This window comes from Plectropomus leopardus, chromosome 1, assembly GCF_026936395.1.
Source record: "Plectropomus leopardus strain MGB_pleo_1.0 chromosome 1, ASM2693639v1, whole genome shotgun sequence".
Taxonomy (NCBI): Eukaryota; Metazoa; Chordata; class Actinopteri; order Perciformes; family Serranidae; genus Plectropomus; species Plectropomus leopardus.
The window spans coordinates 33,198,700-33,220,716 of record NC_142176.1 but is presented as its reverse complement, the minus strand read 5'-3'; the positions used below and the strand labels follow the sequence as shown (position 1 = coordinate 33,220,716).

The window sequence follows — 22,017 nt, the reverse complement described above, 5'->3', positions numbered from 1 at the left end:
GCACTGTTATGAGATATGAGCTACTTATGTCTGAAGATGACTAGTCTGTTCAGTCAATTTGCTGATAATGTAGCTCAAAGTCCCTGCACAGCTTTATTCCAAGCACACAGGTATTTCACTCACTTAATGAGACCTCTCTCCAGTTCTCTGTGGGTGTGTCCTGACTTGGATTGATTGACATCTCCCTTGCTCGTTTGTTAGTTTGTTGCACCTGTTAGGGCGGGACAGCTTTCCCCTTTGCCATCTCTAATGTGTAATGGTGACCTGAAGTAATCCTCGGCATTGCTCCACCCAACTGCAACCCGAGCACAGGTCTAATCAGCCAGAATAATTGAAAACACCTGTGTGAGAGTAACAAGTCTTTCCCTTTAACTTTGCTTTTATTGATGCCGTTTATAGCCTGTGGATTCCTTTCCAAGATATCAACCATTCAGCATTTATTTTGTGCAGCTTTAAAGCTGTGCACTGTAAATAGCTGTAGCTACTATTTGCCTCCTTTAGTTAATGAGCCACTGCAACTAAAGTTTGTCTGACATGATAAGATGAACCTGATCTGCTCTGTTGTTGTCAATATCACTGCAGTAAACTCGTGCCTTAAAGCAAACACTGAAAAGGTTTTATGTGAGGAAATAATACTACTTCAGTGTGCAAAACAAAGATAATTGGCTGCACAACCGCAACTGACGGAGAGATAAAGCTGGAAATGGGAAACTTTTTTAAATAGCTGCTTGACATGAGATATTTGTGATCTGTTTCCTTAATTAATGATAAAGTGTGGATGAGAACTGATTTAGAGATTTATTACTCTTACTACTACTACTACTACTACTACTACTACTATTGATGATGACAGATGCAAATTTTTTTTCCCCAAATATAATCTGTATTTCCCACTGATGATATGTAAATGAAACCTTCCTGGGGAGAAGGAAAGGTCTGGAACACACTGACCAGTTTGCAGCCTTTACTGTGCAAACAGACTAATGTTTCAACACCACTGTGTCTTCATCAGAGCCAGAAAGGGCAAAGACAAACAGGAACACTCATATAAAAAGTGAACATAGATCAGTTGAGCAATTCACATTGCATAATAGGTAGGTAAGGATTTCAAATCTATTGGACAATACACAAGTGGGAGTTGCCACTGTGGATGCCACACCCCACACACCACAATCTCAGCCTGAACAAAGAGACGCAGGTATCTCTAAAGATACAAATTAAAGGCATTAAAGGTACAGGTACTGCATCAATCACATGTAACCAATCACAGGAAACAAATGCAGTTCTTCATTTAAACCAAAGGCTTAGCTGTGTTTAGAGTGTGAATCTAGAAAGCCTCTCTGCAGAGCAGTGAGTTAACAATGTCACCACCTCTAGGAGAGGGTGACACTTTTTTAATTCTCCAGAATTTTAATGATGCTGCAGAGCCATGATTAGCCTGTGTATAGTGCTGGGCAATAGCACTGTCTATGTTTTGTGTGCATATTGCAGTTTTGGGTTTCGAAATAGGAGTCTTTAAAGCCTTTATTTGTTTGTCCAACGTAAACCAGACCACAAGGACATTTCAGCATTTGGACAACGTGTGCTACTGCAGTTTATGTAAGATTTTATAAGGTATTTTCTACCAGTACGTGGATGTGTACAGTACTTGGTGCTTGAGTTACCGCACAGTGGCAGCAGCAAAAAAAACCCTGTAGGTTTCTAATGTCAGAATGAAACAGTCTGTCTCTCATGTGTAAATAAAACCCGTCTGTACCTATTGGGGCTGATTATGTGAGTGTGCTGTTGGGTGTTTTTTTGGTGTAACTTTGCCACTGCTAAATAGAACTGCACAGGCAAATAATAGTTAGAGCCTTGCAAATGAAAATGAAACTAACCTTAAAGAAACTGACATTTAAAAACTATTAATGCTGCAACAATAAAGACAAAAGAAAAATCCACCACCTGTCACCAGTTTCTGGCACTAACTGCAGAGCACGACTTTCAAGCGGTGGTTTCAAGTTGCCAAGTGCAGTTTTTTTTTTAGTTTTTATGCCCTGAATCGTGTAATATTTAGCCCAGTGACCACTTTAATTATAATATTATAAGTTATTTGCATTGAGAGAAATAGTTGGGTTTCATTCAATGACTGCATATATACACATCCACGTACTGGTATATATATATATATATATATATATATATATATATATATATATATATATATATATATATATATATATATATATATATATATATATATAGTTATAGGGGCAGACTTACACCAACAATAGGAGAACTTTGATCTTGGAGCCACCATGTAAGAGTGCTTCACAGCAAACTGCATATGGATTAAATAGCCAGTACTTGATGAGTTGAAATTACACAATAGTTTGTGAACTTCCCATCATTTTTTCATACGAAAAAATTCATCACATTAATATCTGAGAAGTTATCATTTGTATCTCTGCAGATTAACCTTTTAAATCTACTGTTTGGTTTTATGGGGCTGTTAATTAAAAGCTGCAAGGAGGCAAAATCCACAGACACAAACTTGGCCATAAAATACTAAATCTGTCTGATGCAGGGCCAACTGTTCCTTAACCTTCTGCTGCTCTTCCATGTTAATGTCACTGCAATTTATATCAAACTTTTACATCAGTGAGACCACTCTGCTTTTTCAAACACCTTTATACTCTTTGAGTGGCTTCACAATAGTAAAAACAACACAGAGCTGACCTGCTCTTTTCTATCGTGCTTGGCTGGATGCAAAGAAAGTGTCAGTATTTTAAATATTTCAGCTGCATATAGCAAACCCTGACCTGTAGTGTTAGTCTGAAGTGCAGGGTCTTCAGTATGTGTGTGTGCGTGCCAAAAACACTGGTGCAAATAAATAAAAATTAGGTTGCGTGGCCTTTTAGGACTAAAAGAACTGAAGGTGAGAATGTGTTGAGGGTAAGTGCAGACCCCTGGCACCCAGCGAGACCCCAGCTCTGCTCCTTCCCTCCCCTTTAACTGGCCCCTTCTCTCTCTGCAGGCACTGAACAAAGAGAGGACCCAAACAATGGATCACTCTGAGAGCTGAATGGCTTTGCGGGTCAAGCACTAACCCCCCTCCCTCTTTGACAGAAACACAACCCACACTTGTTCTGCTGAAGAGAGGCTGACCCTCCCGGCAAAGAAATAATGAACGCTGCCTGGGCATTAAACTGATAAAACTACTGGGACTGGGATCAGTTTGGCAGACAAATCACCTCTAATGGCGTGAGGCTGGAGCCTGTCTTCTGTCCTGTCTCTCCCCTCTTCATTACAAGTCTACTGTACACTGTCCAGGCATCCACACAGCCACGTTAAGCTGCTCGCCAGAGTTCATAGCTCAGGACGTGACCTTAAACAGCAGCTGTCCGCTCTCTCGCCAAACATCGTTCATTTTTTCAAATAAAATATTTTTTTCGTTCCTGTTTTGGTTCCAGTTTGCTTGAAATGGTATCACAAACAAAGAGGCCATCGTGTGCAGCCAACTGAAAATGTGTTGGAGAGTTATTTGTTAGGCAAATTGACTGATCAACTGCCACAGGAGCTTCTGTTTATAAATAAAAGCCCCGCCTATGAAATCTCTCGCAGCATCAAGGTCCAGCCTGGAGATTTGCATGTTTCATAGTCAAATTGCTTAAAAATACATGTGCAAATCATGTCCAGCAATAATTATAGTGCTTCTTCCTGCAGTTAGCATCTGAAAATTCACGTGATGTCACTCAACTTATTAATCACATCACAGAAACATGACGCATTTACTGAAGCACTGACTGTCTGAAGCTCCTCTGCAAATTAACTTGTTTTATAACTGCAAAAACATACCCGACCATCTGGTACTGTGAGGTTAAGGAATTATTTTAATGTTATGAATTATGCCAAAATGCAATTAGATCCAGCTCTGTTCATAGTCAGCATAAGGTACGATAAGATAAAACTTAATTATCCCCATGGGGACAATGGGTAAGATCATCATCATTTACTGATCCCCTCCCTCCTCTTCTCCTTCTTACACTTTAACTTTGTTCTTCTTCAGACCGCTGTTTAACCGCCGGTATGTTTGACTTTCTATTGGCTTTGTATGTGGATGCTTAGACACGTCTATGTGGCTCAAACAGTGGTTTTACAGCTCACAGTCTGTATGGGCAGCTGAGGTCTGGAGGCATGCAAGCTGTTTGGTCTTTCACCTTCGCTCGCGGCCCCTCCCCCAGGTCAGCGGCCATACATTAGATCAAGCTAGGCCTCACAGGGTCGAGGAACTGGTGCCAATCACATCACAATGCAACATAAAGAAGGGGTGAGCGGAAACTATAAGCCTTGCCGAAGCAATGTCACAGATATTTCTATTCTTTATCTCAATGCAATGTTTGTTTCTATCCCTGTTGTTGTTGATTGTATACATTTTTTCCAACACAGCAGGCATTTAAAATCATTGTCATTAAAGTTTTCCTGTTTGTACGTGATTGTCTGGGATCATTTGTATAATCTCTTTTAATGCGATTATTTATATTGCAATACTGTTAGTAAGGTAAATAAATGCAATGAAGTCTGTATTTTCACTGGCATGTCACTGTGGACGTTAAAAGGGTAATCATTTCTTTGAGTAAAAGCAACGGGTTACATCTTCTCGAAAGTAAATAATTCTTTGTCAATTATAGGAATCCATCTGTGGAAAGTGCATTTACTTTAGTCAAAGAATCATAAGTACAAACTTCACATACTTATACTTTTGTAAGTATTCAAATTATTTTAGCGATTTTGCAGCTGTATAGTTACTTTTCAGATTAAGATTTTACCTGTAAGAATAAAATGATCATATTTAATGAACTGAAAATATGTTTTGTATGTATAAAAAACATATTTTCAGTTCATTAAATATGATCATTTTATTCTTACAAGTCTTACATTAAAACACTTTTTATATTTCAATGAATTAATGATAATTAACCAATTATATAATTAAAAACAAAAATCTGAAAGGATGGATTTAGTGGCATCTAGAGGTAAGGTTGCAGATTGCAACCAACTGAAACCTTTCCCGTGTGCCAAGCATGTGAAACTGTGGTGGCTGACATGAAAAAAAAAAAAAACTGGCCCTATACAGTATAGAGCTGATGTTTGATTTGTCCATTCTGGGCAACTGTAAAATAACATGGCGGACTCAGTGGAAGAGGACCTGCTTTGTATGAAGATGTAAATAACTCATTTTGAGGCACTGAAAACACAAAAAGTCTCACTAACTAATGAAAACATAGGTATGAAAATGATATTCCATTTCTGGTAACATATCTCCCTATATCCCATACATACTGGACCTTAAAGAACACATTTCTGATTATACTCTTAAATTTTTACTCAGGTAAAACTTTTTCATGCTATTTTTGTATTGTGGTTTAACTACATATACAGTACTATTGAAAGTTAAAGTACTTCTTCTTCCACAGTAGAAAGCAATTTTTAAATAGGTTCAAATGAGCTGTAAAAACTGTGATGGTAAAATATTTCACAGTAAAAACAATTAATCAAAAAGCCAATCTGCAGACGAACTGATAAAGACAAAATAATCACAAGTTGCTGCTATTGAAAAAAATACAGTAACCTTCTTATGCCAACAGGTGTGTACAGTATAAGGAATAGTAAGTACGCTGCTCCTGGACAGCCTACGTGTGTTTCTCCATTTGCATGCACTTCAGACAGCAGTCGTACACTGAGAGGAGGCTCTATGGCTCATTTGCCTCTGCTTCTGCACCCTGAGAACTGACTGTGTAAAAAAATCATCCTCAGCTTGAATCTATTATCACCTGATCCTGTACTGTTTCAAGTCTGCCAAGACTGCAGATTGAACGGCTCATGTTTAACCCTTTCCCCGTCGCCCTGCTGGATGGCATCCCATTTCCCTGACTATTACCAAGAGTAAATGTTTTCCTTCGCCCTCTCCAATGAGTAATTTTTGGTGTCGAACTTGTTTCTAACCTTTTCCTACCCCCTTTTGTTTGGCTTTTGTTTGGCAACAGCTGTTATCATGGATTTTTTTTTTTTTTTTTTTGGTCAGCTGTGATTGCTCCGGGCAAAACAGGAGCAGATGGTGTTTTGCTATGCATGAATGGAGCGTTAGAGGAGTTGGACTGAATAGGCCAAGTTTTGAATGGTGTCTACACAGCACCTGCCTCTTGTAGCAGCAGGGACATCCTAGTGGCATGATCTGTCTTGGCTTCCCTGCCATCATAAGGGATGAAAGAAAGAAACAGAGGGGGAACCTTGTTGGGTACCGTCCATATTTATTGATTTTCCTGCAAGTCGTGGCATAATGTGGTGTACAGTCAGTTTGAGTTAATTGGATGTGACACAGCATGCACGTGTAATCTATCACTCCAGTCTCCTGGTACACTTTATCAGTTTTGTTGCCATAGAAACATGTTGGCTCTGTAATAGCCTATATTAACAGGCTAAGTAAGTTGCAATAAAAGGCAATTTCAGAGTTGGGATCCTCTGCTGAACACAAAGCCTATAAAATACTGATGAAATAAAATCGGTGGCAGCAGGGGGAGAGCGAGCTGGATTTTTACATTTTTAAACCAAGTCCAAATAAAAAGAGACTGCAATCGTTTCCATACAATGCAGGGACATCTGTCAACCTCTGGGGCATGATGATCTGTCACAATAAAGAAAGCTTTCTCAAATCACTGACAGCTTGCTGTGCTTTTTTTTTTTTTTTAAGAGCGACTGTATAACTGAGCAGAGAATGAATGCTCCAGATGCATTTGGTCCGCAAAATACTGACAATGCACAATAACATTCTGAGTGAAGCATAATAGTCTGAAACAAACCAGCTCCTCATATGCTCACTGCTGTTATTGTTACGGTGACAACTGCTTCCAATAAACAGTTTTTCTTTGGGCTTTAGATGTTTATTCCATGACCTTTATGACGCTGACAGCAGCATGATGGTGGTTAGGTTATCTGTCCTTGTTCTAGCTTGAGCTCAACTGTACAATACACACTCAAATGCAAGGCATTAGCATTTAAAAAGAAAAAATCCTCGTATTTGAGTTGTGATTGAGGCATTTCAAAACAATCATACGGTTAGTAGTTTCTTTACTTACATCACATCTGCAGCAGTTTTCCATTCATTGCAAAATTCAGAAGTGGTGCTTTACAAAAATGTGCAGATGTTTCCAGTCCACTCTCGGTGCTAAATGTGTGCTTAATTTGTCCTATATTTGTGCTAAATTCAGGTTCTTATGACTATATTTATAAGTGTTGGTGGTGATTTTGTGTGTTTGGCTTTGGACGGTGGTGGCATGTGGCTGCATATCAATTACTGAGATGAAGAAATCAACTCAACAATCTGTATAATCTCCTTCTGCCGACTTCTAGTTAGCTGTAATGTAGCCAGGTCAAGGTTTTAAAATCAAACATCAGTAAACACTGATGAAAACATGGAGGTGTTGGAAAATAAACAGGACAAGCTGCATCAGTTACCGGCAGGATATCAGAAACTGTGATATCAATTGATTCACCTAAAAATTGCAAAATCCTGGACCATTCAACAATGTAACCAGTGGCAAGTTAGTAACGACGGACCCCAGTGCAGACTACAAAGCACACACAAACACTCAGATATGCACAACAGATAGGCACATATATACAGTAACAACTATGTGTTGGCTTTTACAGTGGGAATGTGTTACCTAGGCTATTGTATCTGCAGAGCACAGAGGTCAAAGAGAAAGTGATCAGAAGCATGGATAGAGCTGTGACAGTCAAAGTTCACAAACATGACAACAAGCAGCTGAGAGCAGAGGAGCTGTTCATTTCACTGTCTGCTGAAATGACTGCAGACTTTTTCAGGCTTTTTTAGTCCAACAACCTCACCACAGGAGCACTCCTCAACATAAAGGCAAAACAGTACAGTAGATAAGACAGAAGAGAGCTGCAATACTTATCAACAAACAACACCAAGTCCCGAAAACTTGCCAGCTACAGCAGCACGCACACAGTTTAGCCACAAAAGCACAAACACAATCACACAGGTGCTCCGCAGACACCTGACATAATAACAACCATAGAAACAGGGGCACGGCGGCCCAACAGATACCCAAAATCCCCCTGAAAAGACAATTGTACTTACCTATTTGAATGCTTCTGTCTCTGACTGGTTAGGCCTGCAAGGAAAAGTATGTAAATATAACGGATATCTAATGCTAGGAACAGCTAGCTTCTACTAGACTATTAGTTAGCTTACCATAATAATTTATGCACTGGCTATCCACCTGGTATAGACATTAATGTATCAGCAACCTACAACTTAGCCTACATAATACAACTATATCTTGACTTAAAATTTACATCCAACTCAAAAGCCAAACGTTACGATTATTTATACCATTGTTATATAGCTTGCTGCTAACGTTAGCCTACCTGCTGCATGTTTGTTGATACACACTGAGGGTAGCGCGAGGGGCTTGTCCATGAGCCGGCGACTGTTTGTAAGAAAAGCATCTAGTTTAAGGAGCTTTGCAATCCTCTCCTCCTGTTCTTCTCTCTCCTGTCTTTTCTTGAAACCGCTTCTGTGTGTAAATGGCCTGACTGCTGGCTGAGCTTGCCTCAGTGTGCGCTGTTTCTCTTTATTGGGAGGATTTTGCGCACGACCTTGCTGCAGTTTTATCATCCTGTCAGGTGATAAAATAGAGACTTAAGATTGGACAAAAACATACCCAGCAGTCATCACTACATCTGCAGTTAACATAACCACCAAAGAAAAACGAAAATAGGCATTTCATTGAATAATTTTTAATATTTTGTTAATCGTTTTTATAGCATGTGTAGAATAATTCTATAATTTTGCTTTTATTTGCTTGGTATTGACTCGTTGTTTTGGTTTTTTTTACACCGTGATAGAGATAGGTTTGCATTTTTGAGTCTTTATATACCACAATAAAGTAACACTTCTATATAGTATGTGACATGGGATGTTATCACTGCAGCATAAAATTAGTTTTGTCAAAGGCTTGCTTTCCCTGTGATGGGGTATGCTTGTGCTATAGGCCACTACACTCTAAGAGCTCCAGTGCAGTTGCAGTGTCTTTCTTTATTTACACCCCTGCTCTGATGAGAGAAAGAGAGGAGGTGTGTGCTTTACAGTCAATAAGGACTGGTGTGTTGGTGGAAATGTGAAGTGCTGTCCTATTCCTGCTGTGGACCACTGCTTTACGCCATTCAGAAGCTACTGCAGACTAGTGCTGTATTTTCGAGGGCAGCAACCATACGGCCCTGTTATTGGAGTGCTGATGTGTAAACAGTTAAATCATTCCACAACCAGATACCAGGTTACTGGAACCATCTGACATTTATGAAGCAGCACCCAACAATATAAGGAGATGCAAAAAAGGACTAAATTACAGCGCACAAATTAGAAGAGCTGATGGGATCACATTTCACTGGAGTTGTAACTTGTATAATTCCACGTGACAAATAAATGACTGATTGATTAGCAGGTAACCACAGATCCATGCCAGTCCTCTGATTATAATTACATACTGTTAATCATTTGCAGGAAATGGGCTTATTTACAGTCATCAACAGCAACACCACTTCCTCTAGTAAACATAGAATTGCAGTATCAGTCCTTGCAGTATGTGGTTTTCTGTATAATAGAAAGGTTGTATCAGATTTGTGATAGCATGGCAGTACACAGGCTGACGCAGGTCAAAAGACTGCCAGATTAGACCATAACCGAATTCAACCAAAGAGGGGAGGTGGGGGTGAACCTAATGGCTGAATCACTGCATCACCAAGGCAACATCATTGAGCAGAAATCCAAGGATGGAAAATGTGTGTATGTGTGAGTTTGCATGTTGCATGTGCATGTGACTGCGAGAGAAGAAAAACAAGGAGAGGAAGCAAAAGAGCACATATCTTATCGTAGATGATTAGGGTTTATATTTTCTGGACAATGGCAAATTTGTATTTATTATCAGTATTTTTTCCCCCATAATTCATAAAATGAGAACTGTCTTAATTGTTTATTTAAATTACGATTTATCTGCAAAATCAACTCACCAAACTAATGATAAACAGAAATAAAGTCAAAGATTTAGACAAGACTATCAGAAAGGTTGTGCGAGGGTATCATAATATTTATACAAACCCCCCTGAATATACCATTAGTTTTGCTCAGAGGCATCGTCTATGGCGCTCCTTTAGTCTGGCAGGTCAAAAGTTCTCTAAACAAACGTTACCATTGGTCAGGGATGTCAACAGTCCAGCCAGCCAACAGCCCCCCAAACAAAGTTCACTATTCATCTCAGAGGTCAATAGTTCTCTTCACAAAGCTCATCATTGCAAGGTCAAGAATGCCTCGAAGAAACAGAGTCAGCCATTTGACTGGAGGCTGAGTTCCTCCCTGTAAACACGGATTGGCCTTGGACTTGTAGGGTCAGTTGTCTGTGCACTTTCCCGGACCAGGTCCTGTCAGAAAAACTGCCTTGTTTTTTTTTTTTTTTTTACAAAGACAAAGTGTAGTATCAGAGCAGAGTGGCAGGTCCTACATCTGCGACCTGAGTCCAGACTGTGAGATTGGCTGCAGCGTGGGTCTGACGGTCAGATGGTCAGTGTCAGCAGGGCTTTTGTTACGCTCACATTGTATCTGTGCGATGAACGGGAAAACAACAAAAGAGCCAAATAAATCATTAAAATACAGAATCCCTTAGCTTCCACATCTGACTCCTTAGTCATCGTCGGCACAGTGCCGAGCGGCTGACCTCAGTGGGGAGGAGGAGGACAATTAGGTCACCTCATCACTGCGTTACTCAAATGACATATTAATGTCACAGTGCCCTTCATGCATTTCATCAGCGGTACTTAATGATGAGGACAGAAAGAAAGAAGAGATGGTGATATTGATTGCTTCATGCCTCTATGATCATATCATATTGCACTCTGGAAAAAAAATATTTGTCTTGCAGAAACAACAGCACCAAGCAGGTGAAATTTATTTATTCACCTATTCAAATCAAACCAATCCCCATTATAGGAGGAGCAGTGTGTTATCCTTGTAAATTATGTGTGTGTGTGTGTGTGTGTGTGTGTATAGCAGTGTTTTGAAAATATCTGTAACCTTTTTATTGCAGAGTCCCATAACTCCAACCCTGGCTGTGAGATATTTGTACACACAGTGACCGCAGTACTGAGGGGTTATGGAATAACAAGGAGCTCCATGCATTATTAATGGGCTCTGCTGTGAATCTGTTCAGAATAATAACGGCGATTTCCCAGAGCCTCATTACTGTGTGTTTTTAAAGCATGTGTTTGGTATCCATGGACACCCGCTCTCACATTCTCCTCTTCTTCCCCCTGCGTTGAGATTCAGGTCATGCACGGCACTTGCTGTTTTTAATTTTCATTTCATCATAAGCACTTTAAGACTGTTGCCAGCGCTTATTTGCAGTTTTCCTGCAGACCTCTTCACTCGGGCTTCTGACAGGACAGATGCTGCAATTAATCACGGCAGAGAAATGGGCATCGCTTCCATACCGAGCTGAAGAGCCAATCACCGCGGCGGCAGCAGCGACGGCAGGGCCTCGGCCCAAATTACAAATGCTTTCCTAAAACTAACTAATTGAAAACAAACCAAAATTTGAAAATTCTATCAAGCTGCTATCACACAAGCACAGATTCTCTCCACTAATTTGTAACTAACATTAACCCATGTCTAAAATGTCTCAGCTGCCTTTGGAATAAAAAAGACCCTTCCCTGGGCCAGTGGATTCACAGCCTATTGTGAAGATATGATAATTATTGTTTGCCTGCCTTCCCTCCCCCGCTCGCCATTTTATTCAGGGGAGCTCAGCAAACCCCTGGGGATGTCTTGGAAATGAAGCGATTTTGAAGGGAGTAAGAAAGAGGCAGAATCCAATGCACTGGTGTGTGAGAAGGGGACTGTTATTGAGACAAGTACCAGTTACATGCTGACCTTGTCCGGTATCAACACTGTTTTTACACACAGTTACAATGGACTTTCATTCAAATCACTGAGAGACAGCACACACTATAATCACGCCAACATGAATGCCCCTGCAAAGTATTTTTTTTCCCTTATAGAAAACATACAAATTTGTTTTTTTTTAATATTTCATAAAGAACTGAGTGCTATGGATATTTATCAGTTGATTTTCAATAGCTAACAAGGAGATGTGAAGAAATACCTCACAGGGCTGATAAAGCTTTTGAAATAAACCGATTCCTTCAAATAAATATTTTGTGATTGATAGTTTAATTTTGAACAGAGACACAAAGAAATATATAATACTTCATACAAAATTATGGCTACTATCATATTAGTGATGGAATGTCTCTGGATTCATGGCCGAGCACAAACTCAAACATTAAATTACTTTTTTTTCTCCGATAGTGAGCTGAAAACAACCTTCAAGAACTCCATACCGATATGCATTTATTCTATGGACAGTTTTTCAAAGCAGTTGGTTTTGTAAGCAAAATACAAACAAAATTAATTGCTGCTATTGTAACTCATAAAAAAGTATAAAAGAGCAGAAATGCACTATGTGATATAGCAATCCACAGGTCGTTTAACAATGTTTTAATTAAAGCCTCACATATTAAAACTTTACAACAGGTGATATGAAAAATGTACAACATTTTCTTTTTTTTTTCAGGGATTTCTGTACAGCTGGCAAAAAATACCTCCGATGCCTTTTCAGTTGGCTTTGGCAGTGCAACAAACTGGCTCTGCTAGCTTTTTTTTTCCATTTTTTAAAACAATGACGTATCAAGGAGCAGAGTAAAAATACATCAATCCCCAAACCATCTGCCTTGATCTGGACATTTGTATTTACCATAAAATATCCCCTTTGTTACACAAAATAAAAACATAATTTAATTGTTAAACATCTGAAGTAAAAACAAATAGATTAAAGAAGATTTTTTTGGGGGGGGTGTGGGGGTGTGGCGTGCCAGTTACACGCTTTTAGGCAAATCATCTGAAGGGTAGATTACTGGATACAGGAGGTCTCTTCCCACTCTACAAAACATGTACAGCAGATTACAGCTACAGTTTGATGATGTGATGAAATAAATGATTTATGGCAGTTTCTGTCTCAGTCTGTTCATCCAGAGGTCTGCATCCTAAGACTTTCTCTTTTCAGTTCCCCTTATTCTTCAAGTCATTGTCTGCGTTTGTGACATGATTTAAATGTCTTCAAATATCACACGGCTTTCCACGTGTGATGATTTCATCCGCCATTTCCTCTACACCAATGTTGTACATCTGCAGGAGTGATGGGTGAAAGACAAAGGTTGGAGTAAAGAAAGTCTCACTATATACTGGCCAGTGTGGGAACAAAGACTGATGTGTGGGTTACTGGTTTCCAGTAAGGATCCTGTGAGTCACTCAGTCCAGGCAAGAGCTGATAGAAATGCTTTTGCTGAACCGCATTCAAAACGTCCTTTTCTGCGCTGAACTGACAACTCTGGCCTCATAAATAAAGCTTTATTGTTAAATAAAAACAGTGAAAGACATGCGTCTTTCATCATATTGTGTGCCCAGTCAGTTTAAAATGACAACTGAAAGACCTCACAAACAAACAAATAAACAATCACTGGGCACTCGCCCTAACAGGCTTCTGTCAAAGCTAAGCCTATTTTATAGACAAAAACCCAGTTAGGATGTTCACCCCCTGTACACGCGTGTGCATATCCGTCTATAACAATGGACAAGTTCTTTGTATAACATTCTAAATCTTACACACTTCTTAAGTGCAACTTAGAAAAGCAACATGGAATGATGCTTTTATTCTATTCCTGTTCTTTGAGATAGGATTTCCATTTGGCTCAGTAAATGCTGACCTGGGACAGGACCTGGGCGTGGGCCTGGATTTGGGAGGGGTGTGGTTGCTGCTGTGGGGCTGGCTGGGGGCTGCCGAGCGATGCAGAGCCTCCCACTGAATGGGGAGTACCAGGAGAGTGCTGGGGTGGGGAACACTGGGACTGGTGCTGCTGTTGCTGCTGTTGTTGTTGCTGCTGCTGGAGATGCTGAATCTGAAGCTGATGCTGCATCTGCATGTGCTGCAGCTGCATCTGTTGCTGCTGCTGCTGCTGCTGTTGTTGTTGCTGCTGCTGTTGCTGCTGCTGCTGCATGTGGTGCTGCTGCAGCTGTTGCTGGAGGTGGTGCTGGAAATGCTGATGTTGCATCTGCTGCTGGATCTGCTGGTGATGCATCTGCTGCTGCTGCATCTGATGGTGCTGGAGGTGCTGCTGCATCTGCTGCTGCTGCTGGAGTTGCTGCATCGCATGCTGCTGCACCGGCTGCATCGGCGGGCTCATCTGAGACACCGCTGTGGACTGGGCGCCCGCCACCATGCCCCCTCCGGCACCCATCTGGCCGAGCATCTGCGGCGGCATCCCAGAGGACATGTTCTGGTGGGAGACTGTAACTGAGGTCACGATCTGACTGCCCCCTAGTCTCATCTGCAGAGGTTTTGGGGCAATGGCCCGTGGTAGGGCTTGTTGGAGGGCCTGGGAAGCTGCTGACATGGAGGCATGCTGGTTGAGGGGTGAGGGCAGCACCAGGCCTGGGGACAGGCTGGTGGAGGCCAGGGTCTGCTGTACTGAGCGGATAGTCTGGGCTTCGGCTGATTCTGCTGCAGCCTGGATATAATAAAAAACAAACTTAAATATCCAGCCACAGTTTCTATAGGTGTACTGTATAGCTCCTGGATCTCAAGTTGCTTCAGTTGTTTATGTCTGTACAAAAGAGTATTTTACAACTTCATAGTGCACAATGTAACTCAAGGGATTCTGAGAAATTTAATTATATTTTCCGTCAAATTAACACTTTTTTTTTTCAGGTGAAAGAAAGAAACAGTTTCTCACCTTTGAAACCAGGCTAGCACGGTATGCAGCAAGGGCTTTCAAATATTCTTTCTTGGCAGCTTCTGTTTTGCTTTTGTAAACCTGTGATGACACAAAGGTACGTGTGAATGGGCAAATACAGCATCTTTAGAATTAGAGATACTTCCTTTCACAATTGACAATACATTAAACACATCACATACTGTGTACACATTTGTTTCCTGTCACTTTTCAACACTTTCTGTAATTTCTGTTAACTGCTTGAAGTGACATTTTTCACCAGCCTGTATAATTGAACTATGTAGTACCTGTTTCTGTTCCTCTCCCAGACCGTCCCACATGGAGGCCACAATCTTGGACACCTCTCCAAAGGTGGCATTGGGATTCTGACCCTTAATAGCTGCCTGGGTGTCCCTGAAGAACAGGGCATAAGCTGACACCGGCTTCTGAGGCTCATTGGGATCCTTCTTCTTCTTCTTCTTAGGAGTCTTGGGTTTCTTTGTGGGATCTATCGGGGCTGGTCGCTTCTCTCCAATGACCTGGAATGATCACGATGATAGAGATGAAAAAAAAATTAGGAGCCTATTCCCTACAATTAACATATAATACAGTCATCCAAATGATTTCTAACTTTGCTCACCCTGTTGCTTTCGTCCTGGTCGTCTTCGTTGATGGAGCTGGAGGGAGACGGTGTGGCAGACTTGCTGGCAGGCGGTGACGGTGAAGTATGGGTGATGTTTGGTCCTGCCATGTTTAGGCTCAGCTGTGCGTTGAGTTGGGATTGGTTGATGGTGGTCAGCTGATTCCGTGATAACATCCCATTGGGGCTGTTCATGCTGATGATGGATTTCATCACCATGGCTGGGTTGGGTGGGTACTGGCGGAGGTGGCCCGGTCCAACATTCTGTAAAGGAATTGATGCAAAAGCAAAGGAGGCTTGTTAAGAAAATAAATATCATATGTAATATTTTATTGATCCCTTTCCCTTTGCTTTCACACTGCTGTCAAGGTTCTGGCTGCACAGAATTGCACCTCATTTCTCCAGCTCAAAGATATCTCTGTTCTCACTATGACACCCGACTGCCCAGTGCACAGAGCTCATGAAGCTGTATCTCTGCACCAGAGAGGAAATCGGGTCATTGGATTCTGCGGATTGTTATGTAGCAGATCACATGTCACTATGTCCCGGGTCTTAAATGTCTCTATTACAGGCCATGATAAATTATCTTGACACCCGAGGAGCCAACTTTATAAGCCAGTAATAGATGGCTACACAGCTCAGTTGATTCATTTCAAAACTCTATTGTATGGAAATCTGTGACACAGCTTTTGACTGCCCGGTCCCTTGAGGGGAACAGTGGACTTAGTTCTCTGGCGCTGTGGTACATAACTTCAAATGCCACAATAAAAAGACTGTTCGAGTTGCAGTTTGTATGCACGCATGCACCTACATGTCAGTTTAGTTTGAGGCCACTGCAAGAATATATGCTTTAAGGTTATAATTCTGTGAAGGAGGCACCTTTCATAGATCATGTTTGACTGCCAGGGTGGGAGAAATACTCCTCTATAATCAACTCCATAAATTAACTGGCTGAAGGTATGAAGCTTAAGGGCTTTGGACAACTCCCCTCCCCTCCAGCATCCAGGGTGCGATGTAATAACATTTTCAAACTCTCTTTCACTTTTTTTCCTGGTAGAACATTTGGTTCTTGAAAGAGTCACGGAGAAGGTGCATGCAACATGTTTGCATTGATTGTGGTGAGGATGAAATTACAAGGACTGCCAGCTCCCCAGAGGGAAGACTGATCAGAGAGCCAGCAGAGCTGACATGGAACAGAGGAGGGGACGTGAACACAACAGAAAAGGTGATTTGTTCTCCCTGGGTACATCCATCTGGTATTCAGCAGCACAAACTCAATCTCTCCCAACATCAACACATCATAAACCCACAGACCTGGCTTTATTGAAAGAACCTTATGAATGCCCGTCTTCAAAAACAATATTGTAACACCATTTCAGACAGAAACATATTGGATCTACAATCCATTTCTTTCTCATATGCCACGTCGACTGCTTATCATAAATACAATCTATGAAGTGAGATCGGATTTATATTTACATGTGCGAGGAAGATTCTGCGAAAGGTGAGGTAAAGGTGGGGGAGAAATTGAAGACATATTGTCGCAACGCTTCGAAATATGGAAGCTTTCCGTTTGCTCGCGAATAAAAGCTGCAATAAACAAGCCTGTGACCAAATGGCTGTGATTTACATATCTGCAACACGCCATGTTCCGAGTGCTATTGTCATCTTCATTACTGAGAACACGATGGCTCGCAGTTTGCTCTCTGCTCGCTGCGAACATCAAAGACGCACACACTGAGCTCATTAGTCGTGGCCATCTGTATAATAACACTTTTGCCCAATCGCAATGATGCAGTTTTGACTTAGAGCAATGGCCCATTCTGCCATTTGTTTGGAATATGGTGATTTCTTCTGAATGGCCTTTGGATGTTGTGCATTTAGAGGAAAAAAAGATGCACTGATGACCACAGTAAACACTTAGTCATATCACATTCAACAGCCTGCTAAATGTCTTATTTTATCGCATATGATAGCAATAACTGGAGTAGCTGCAATTCTATGCAACAAAAGAATGATTGCAGTTACGTCAGTGAAACAGCAGCATTAGCACATCTGATTTGAATGAAAAGATAACAGCTAATAACACAGAGAGAGAAATCATCTTAAGTAACAGTTGCCTTGATTGTGAATATGAATCTGCTACCGGGATATTTATTTATGTCCCTCTAGCTTCTCATTTGCATTTTGATTGCAGTATTGTCAGCAGTCACAGCAGACATCTAACTAGATATTTTGATAGTCATCGTAAATCTGCACATAAGCCCTTATCTTGAGTACACAGTGGCCAGATGTGCCCTCCTTAGTCAGGTCTGTGTGTAGGTGTGCTGTCTGTCTGTGTTTGCACGCTCAAACGCTAACAAGCTGAAATCTACCCCCTGATCAATAAAGGCTCTTTCTAATGTTAATTTATTTGGTAATATTCTCCATTGTGTTGCTTTTAATGTGAAGGCTGAAAATGCTGGCAACAACATAATGCTGTCAACAATATGCTGCAAAAAAAAAAAAAAAAAAAAAGAAAATAGCTTGTTTTGTACATTATTGTTGGCCACGTTCACACTTAACACAGCAAACACTCCACACACAGCCACATAAAGCGCTTGGAAAACTAGCAGATGAGAAAAAAAAAAAAAACCCACTATTGACAATGTGTGAAACCCTTTCCACAATAAAACGCAGGCCAATAAACACAGCAGCTGGACGCAAAATGCAACATTATGCATTCACCGAGTGATAAAAATCTCAACACTGATGTCATTGAAAGCAGGCTCCAGTCTGTGCTTTAAGATATTGGAAATCAGAATTTGGGGGTGGATTTATGAACAGTGGCACCATGTACTAAGCTGTAACAGGCTGAAAAGAATGTTAACAAGTTCAATTTCCATTCAATCAATGCCAGAGCTCTTGGAAATGTTCCATGGCAGGAGAGGGGTAAAATCATCTATATGGTAATTATAAGGATGAATCCCCCAGTAACTTTCGCCAGCATGAAAGGTCAGTCCTATTAAAGATAGTTTATCAGTGCTCTGCACATATTCCTTTACTCGCCTTCTAAACGGGTACATCATTTTATTTTTTTTCCCCTCCATTTTCAGCAACCTGCTGAAGTCTGTGCTTAAGCCAAATGAGAAAAATGGAATTTTGAATGCCGGTAAAGGCTATAATAGCATGAAGATAAATTGTTTTTCTTTCCCCTGCCCTGTCTCAAACACACTTGTCTCTCTTTCTCTCTCTGTGGTGTGCAAACTCAGTCCATCTATCTGCCCAACCTCTAACCCCCACTTAAAAACAAATCTCTCCCCCTCAGACTGTGAGGCCAGTAGGTTCCCTCCCCCTCGGTTCGGTCCAGCCACTGACCCGTACCCCCTCTCCACCATTCCTCCTGATGCATTATGGGTATTTAAAACTTGTCCAACATGACATCATTTCATTTTGAGAGCTGCCTGAGAAAAGTAAATTACAGAATCAATCATGCAGAAGGTCAAGCTGAGACTTCATTACAAGTATTGCATGCCTGCATGAATATCTTTCATTTCTGACTGACCCAATATGTCACAATAGCTGTCTGTCGAGGGAGAAAGAAAAAAGAAACGGAGCGAGAGAAAGAGAGAGAGAAAAAAATCCACTCTCTTAAATTGATGTACAACTCATGTCAGTGCTTCTTGGCTTGGAAGGGAGATAAGAGGGAAGTGTAGAAAAACATGCTTTCTGCAACAGTGCTCACATTTTCCATTTGATTCGGGATATAGTGGTTTTTGACCAGTCAAAACCCAGGGTATTATACTCACTGGCAATCTACACAATATCACAGCATATCAAATCATGTGAACAACAAACTACAAATCTCTTTCTCTTTCTCTTTCCAGACTCACTTTCATCTGGTGTGACGGTCCAAATGTTAGACATTAGCATATCTTTGCTGCTGTAGAGCTAATGACATGTGAAACAGATAGTTGCTAATGAAAGATATATAATGCATCACCACATGGTGGTAAATGTAATAAGACAGCAGGGCTCATATCTCCTAAATATTTTTCATCTTAACATTTTATACAACTAGTTGACTTCTGTAGGTTTCGAATCCAATCACGGGGGACATTTCAGTACATGCTTACATGTGTCAAGAAAAGCCTAAAATGTGGTGAAGGCACCAGGTGTTTTTTGAAATAGAACCCAGAGACCCTTGCTGTGCAGCAGGGAGAAAATCGAGAAGAAATTGTGAATAAAGCAATACTGGCAGCTCTAACTCCAGTACTATTTGGCACTATTGAGATTCAATCACAAATCAGGAGGACACATGCTGGGAGACAAAAATGAGAGTCAGAAGCTTGTTAGGAGAGCAGATTAAATAAATAATGACTTCAGATTCAGGGCTTGCCAGGCACATTGCAGCTGAGAAAATGTATTTCTCTTTGTAGAAGCCCGGCATCTGTGGCCAATTTGTGAGACATACGCTGAACATTATGGGGAGAGGAATTAGCAGAACACTTGGCAACGCAATGACATGGAAGAAGCTTTGAAAATAGCCCAGGTATATTCACTGGTTGGGTTTCTCATTAAGTTCTGATAAGAGACAGGCTTCCACACGCACTAAATATTCTCCAGCAGTAAGCTTGTATACAGAAAGAAAACCAAGACAAGTGTTTGGGAAATATGAGCATGGTGGCTTGATGAAAAATGTAATTGCAATAGTGCACGGTTTATTTGTTTGCCCCTGCAGCCATAACAAATAACACAGAATGTAATCATGTATATAAGGTTGTCATTCCTTTATCAGTGTGCTGACAAAATGACAAAACACCCCTCTTAGGGCCTTCGTAAATCATTGTCTCTGTATATAGAATGCACCGCAAACGGCGCTGTTACTTATCTCATTTAAAAGTTGCGCTCTCTTTTCAAGGCGAAGATAAAACCGTAGATGAATAGAATTTCTATAGGCATTGTCACGAGACTTTTGGGGATCAATCCCATTTACAGGAAAAATGAAGGGCCACCACGAGCTTTCCTACGGTACAATGTGCGATGACTGATAACGAGTGAGTAGTGTGCCGACGACAAAGCCACGAGGCAAGGAGCAGAAACCCACATTCTCCCCTCAGTTTTTAATAGAGTCTCCGCACAATCAGAGACATGAGCCATGCAAATGGTGTTAAAGAGGAATAATGTTTGAGAATCAAATCTAATCCTCCAGCAAGTCGTGAGAACAGTCAGGAATGTAATTGTGTCAAGGTTCCGTTTCTTCCAGATGTAGAAAGCTTAACTGACCATGAAATGAAAATTCTTTAGGCAAAAGCCTTCTGGGGCTCACTTACTGTATGCGGCGGAGATATTTTAAAAGCCGCAATTATTTTACATGCCAGAAGCATGGAAGCAGGGAAAGGAGCTGTAAAATTTTATGGCCCCCTCCCCATACAGAATGTAAATAAATATCTCTAATATCAGTGTGATTCAACAAATGTGTTTCAGAGAGGGGGGGGGGTGTGAAACACATTTCATTTATTCACACAGTTATAATGATCATGGCACATCTCCTCAATGTGTTCTGTGGTTCACAAAGCAAATTCAGCATCAACATCATCATCTCTCCGCTCATGCTTTTGTCCTTTCATTTCTTTCCTCCTAAATGAATCTTCCATTTTTGTAATAGGTCTGTAAGACAACTAGTCAGCCAGTGACATTTCCATTTTTCCTCCTCAATGCTTCTATGATTGTGGCATTTGAAAATGCCTTTCCACCCCAAGACAACAATCTCACAATCTATAGCACATAGCAATATCAACATAAAGGGAGCGACTATTTCATCTACTGCTTCATGTTTGACCATCCGTAGAAGAGGAGTGGAGGATTAAGCAAAAAGTAGCTTCATGAAGTCAATTTCTTTGGGGCTAATTCTCTACAACACAAAGACAACGCTGATCCCAAACAAAGCCTTGTCTTTTCTGAAGACCTCGTGTGACATTGGACAGAAGCATGCATCAGCATTTACAACAGAAAAAAAAATGAGGCGTCAGGAGGCAACATGAATTAAATATGAGCATGTGAAACTGTGGCACTTTTGGGTCCCATTTTCACTGTCCTTCTGGGACTGAATGCGCTTTGTACTTTAACACCTGTGATCTACTCACATCTGCTCACCTTACAGAGAGAGGGGGATCATCCACACTCACTGAGCTTTTTTTTAAAAAAAAAAATCCTCACAGTAAGTAACATAATATCATGACATTTACTCAATGTGATCATATACCTCCTGTGTTGTAAACAAGGCCAGATGCTGTGCCAGATGTACTGACAACAGGAGGCGTACAAAAACTGTGAAGGTGACATTATGGTTCAGTAAAAGGGCTCATTTAAGGACTTTATGCTTCTGAAATCAGAGGTGTCCAGTGGTATATACTTATAAATCATATCTTTTAGTTTGGATACACCATCAAAAACCACATCTGGAGCTGCAGCAAGAAGGACACATACTGGAGGGGAGCTAGTGCAGAATTTCT

At 40.8% G+C, this 22,017-nt stretch overlaps 1 protein-coding gene and 1 long non-coding RNA gene across 4 annotated transcripts in view; both read right to left on the bottom strand.

Annotated features, from left to right (window-relative positions):
* LOC148190451 (uncharacterized) overlaps positions 1-8,658 on the bottom strand; it is a 229,821-nt gene extending 221,163 nt beyond the window's left edge. The window contains exons 1-3 of one of the 2 annotated variants that reach the window (XR_015777496.1): positions 8,434-8,658; positions 8,144-8,177; positions 6,280-6,664 (exon numbers count right to left, since the gene is read on the bottom strand). This is a non-coding gene — a long non-coding RNA (uncharacterized LOC148190451). Of the gene's footprint in view, positions 1-6,279; positions 6,665-8,143; positions 8,178-8,433 lie in introns of those variants that run through there. The other variant, XR_015777494.1, reaches the window with a different exon arrangement.
* Positions 8,659-12,267: 3,609 nt separating this feature from the next.
* Positions 12,268-22,017, bottom strand: part of tox3 (TOX high mobility group box family member 3) — a 118,898-nt gene continuing 109,148 nt past the window's right edge. For both annotated transcript variants that reach the window (XM_088080352.1, XM_042488728.2), the window contains 4 exons: positions 15,524-15,787; positions 15,192-15,422; positions 14,905-14,985; positions 12,268-14,679 (listed from right to left, as the gene is read on the bottom strand). In XM_088080352.1, coding sequence (XP_087936478.1) covers positions 13,864-14,679; positions 14,905-14,985; positions 15,192-15,422; positions 15,524-15,787 — 1,392 coding nt within the window. In that variant the 3' untranslated portion in view covers positions 12,268-13,863. The remainder of the gene's footprint in view (positions 14,680-14,904; positions 14,986-15,191; positions 15,423-15,523; positions 15,788-22,017) is intronic.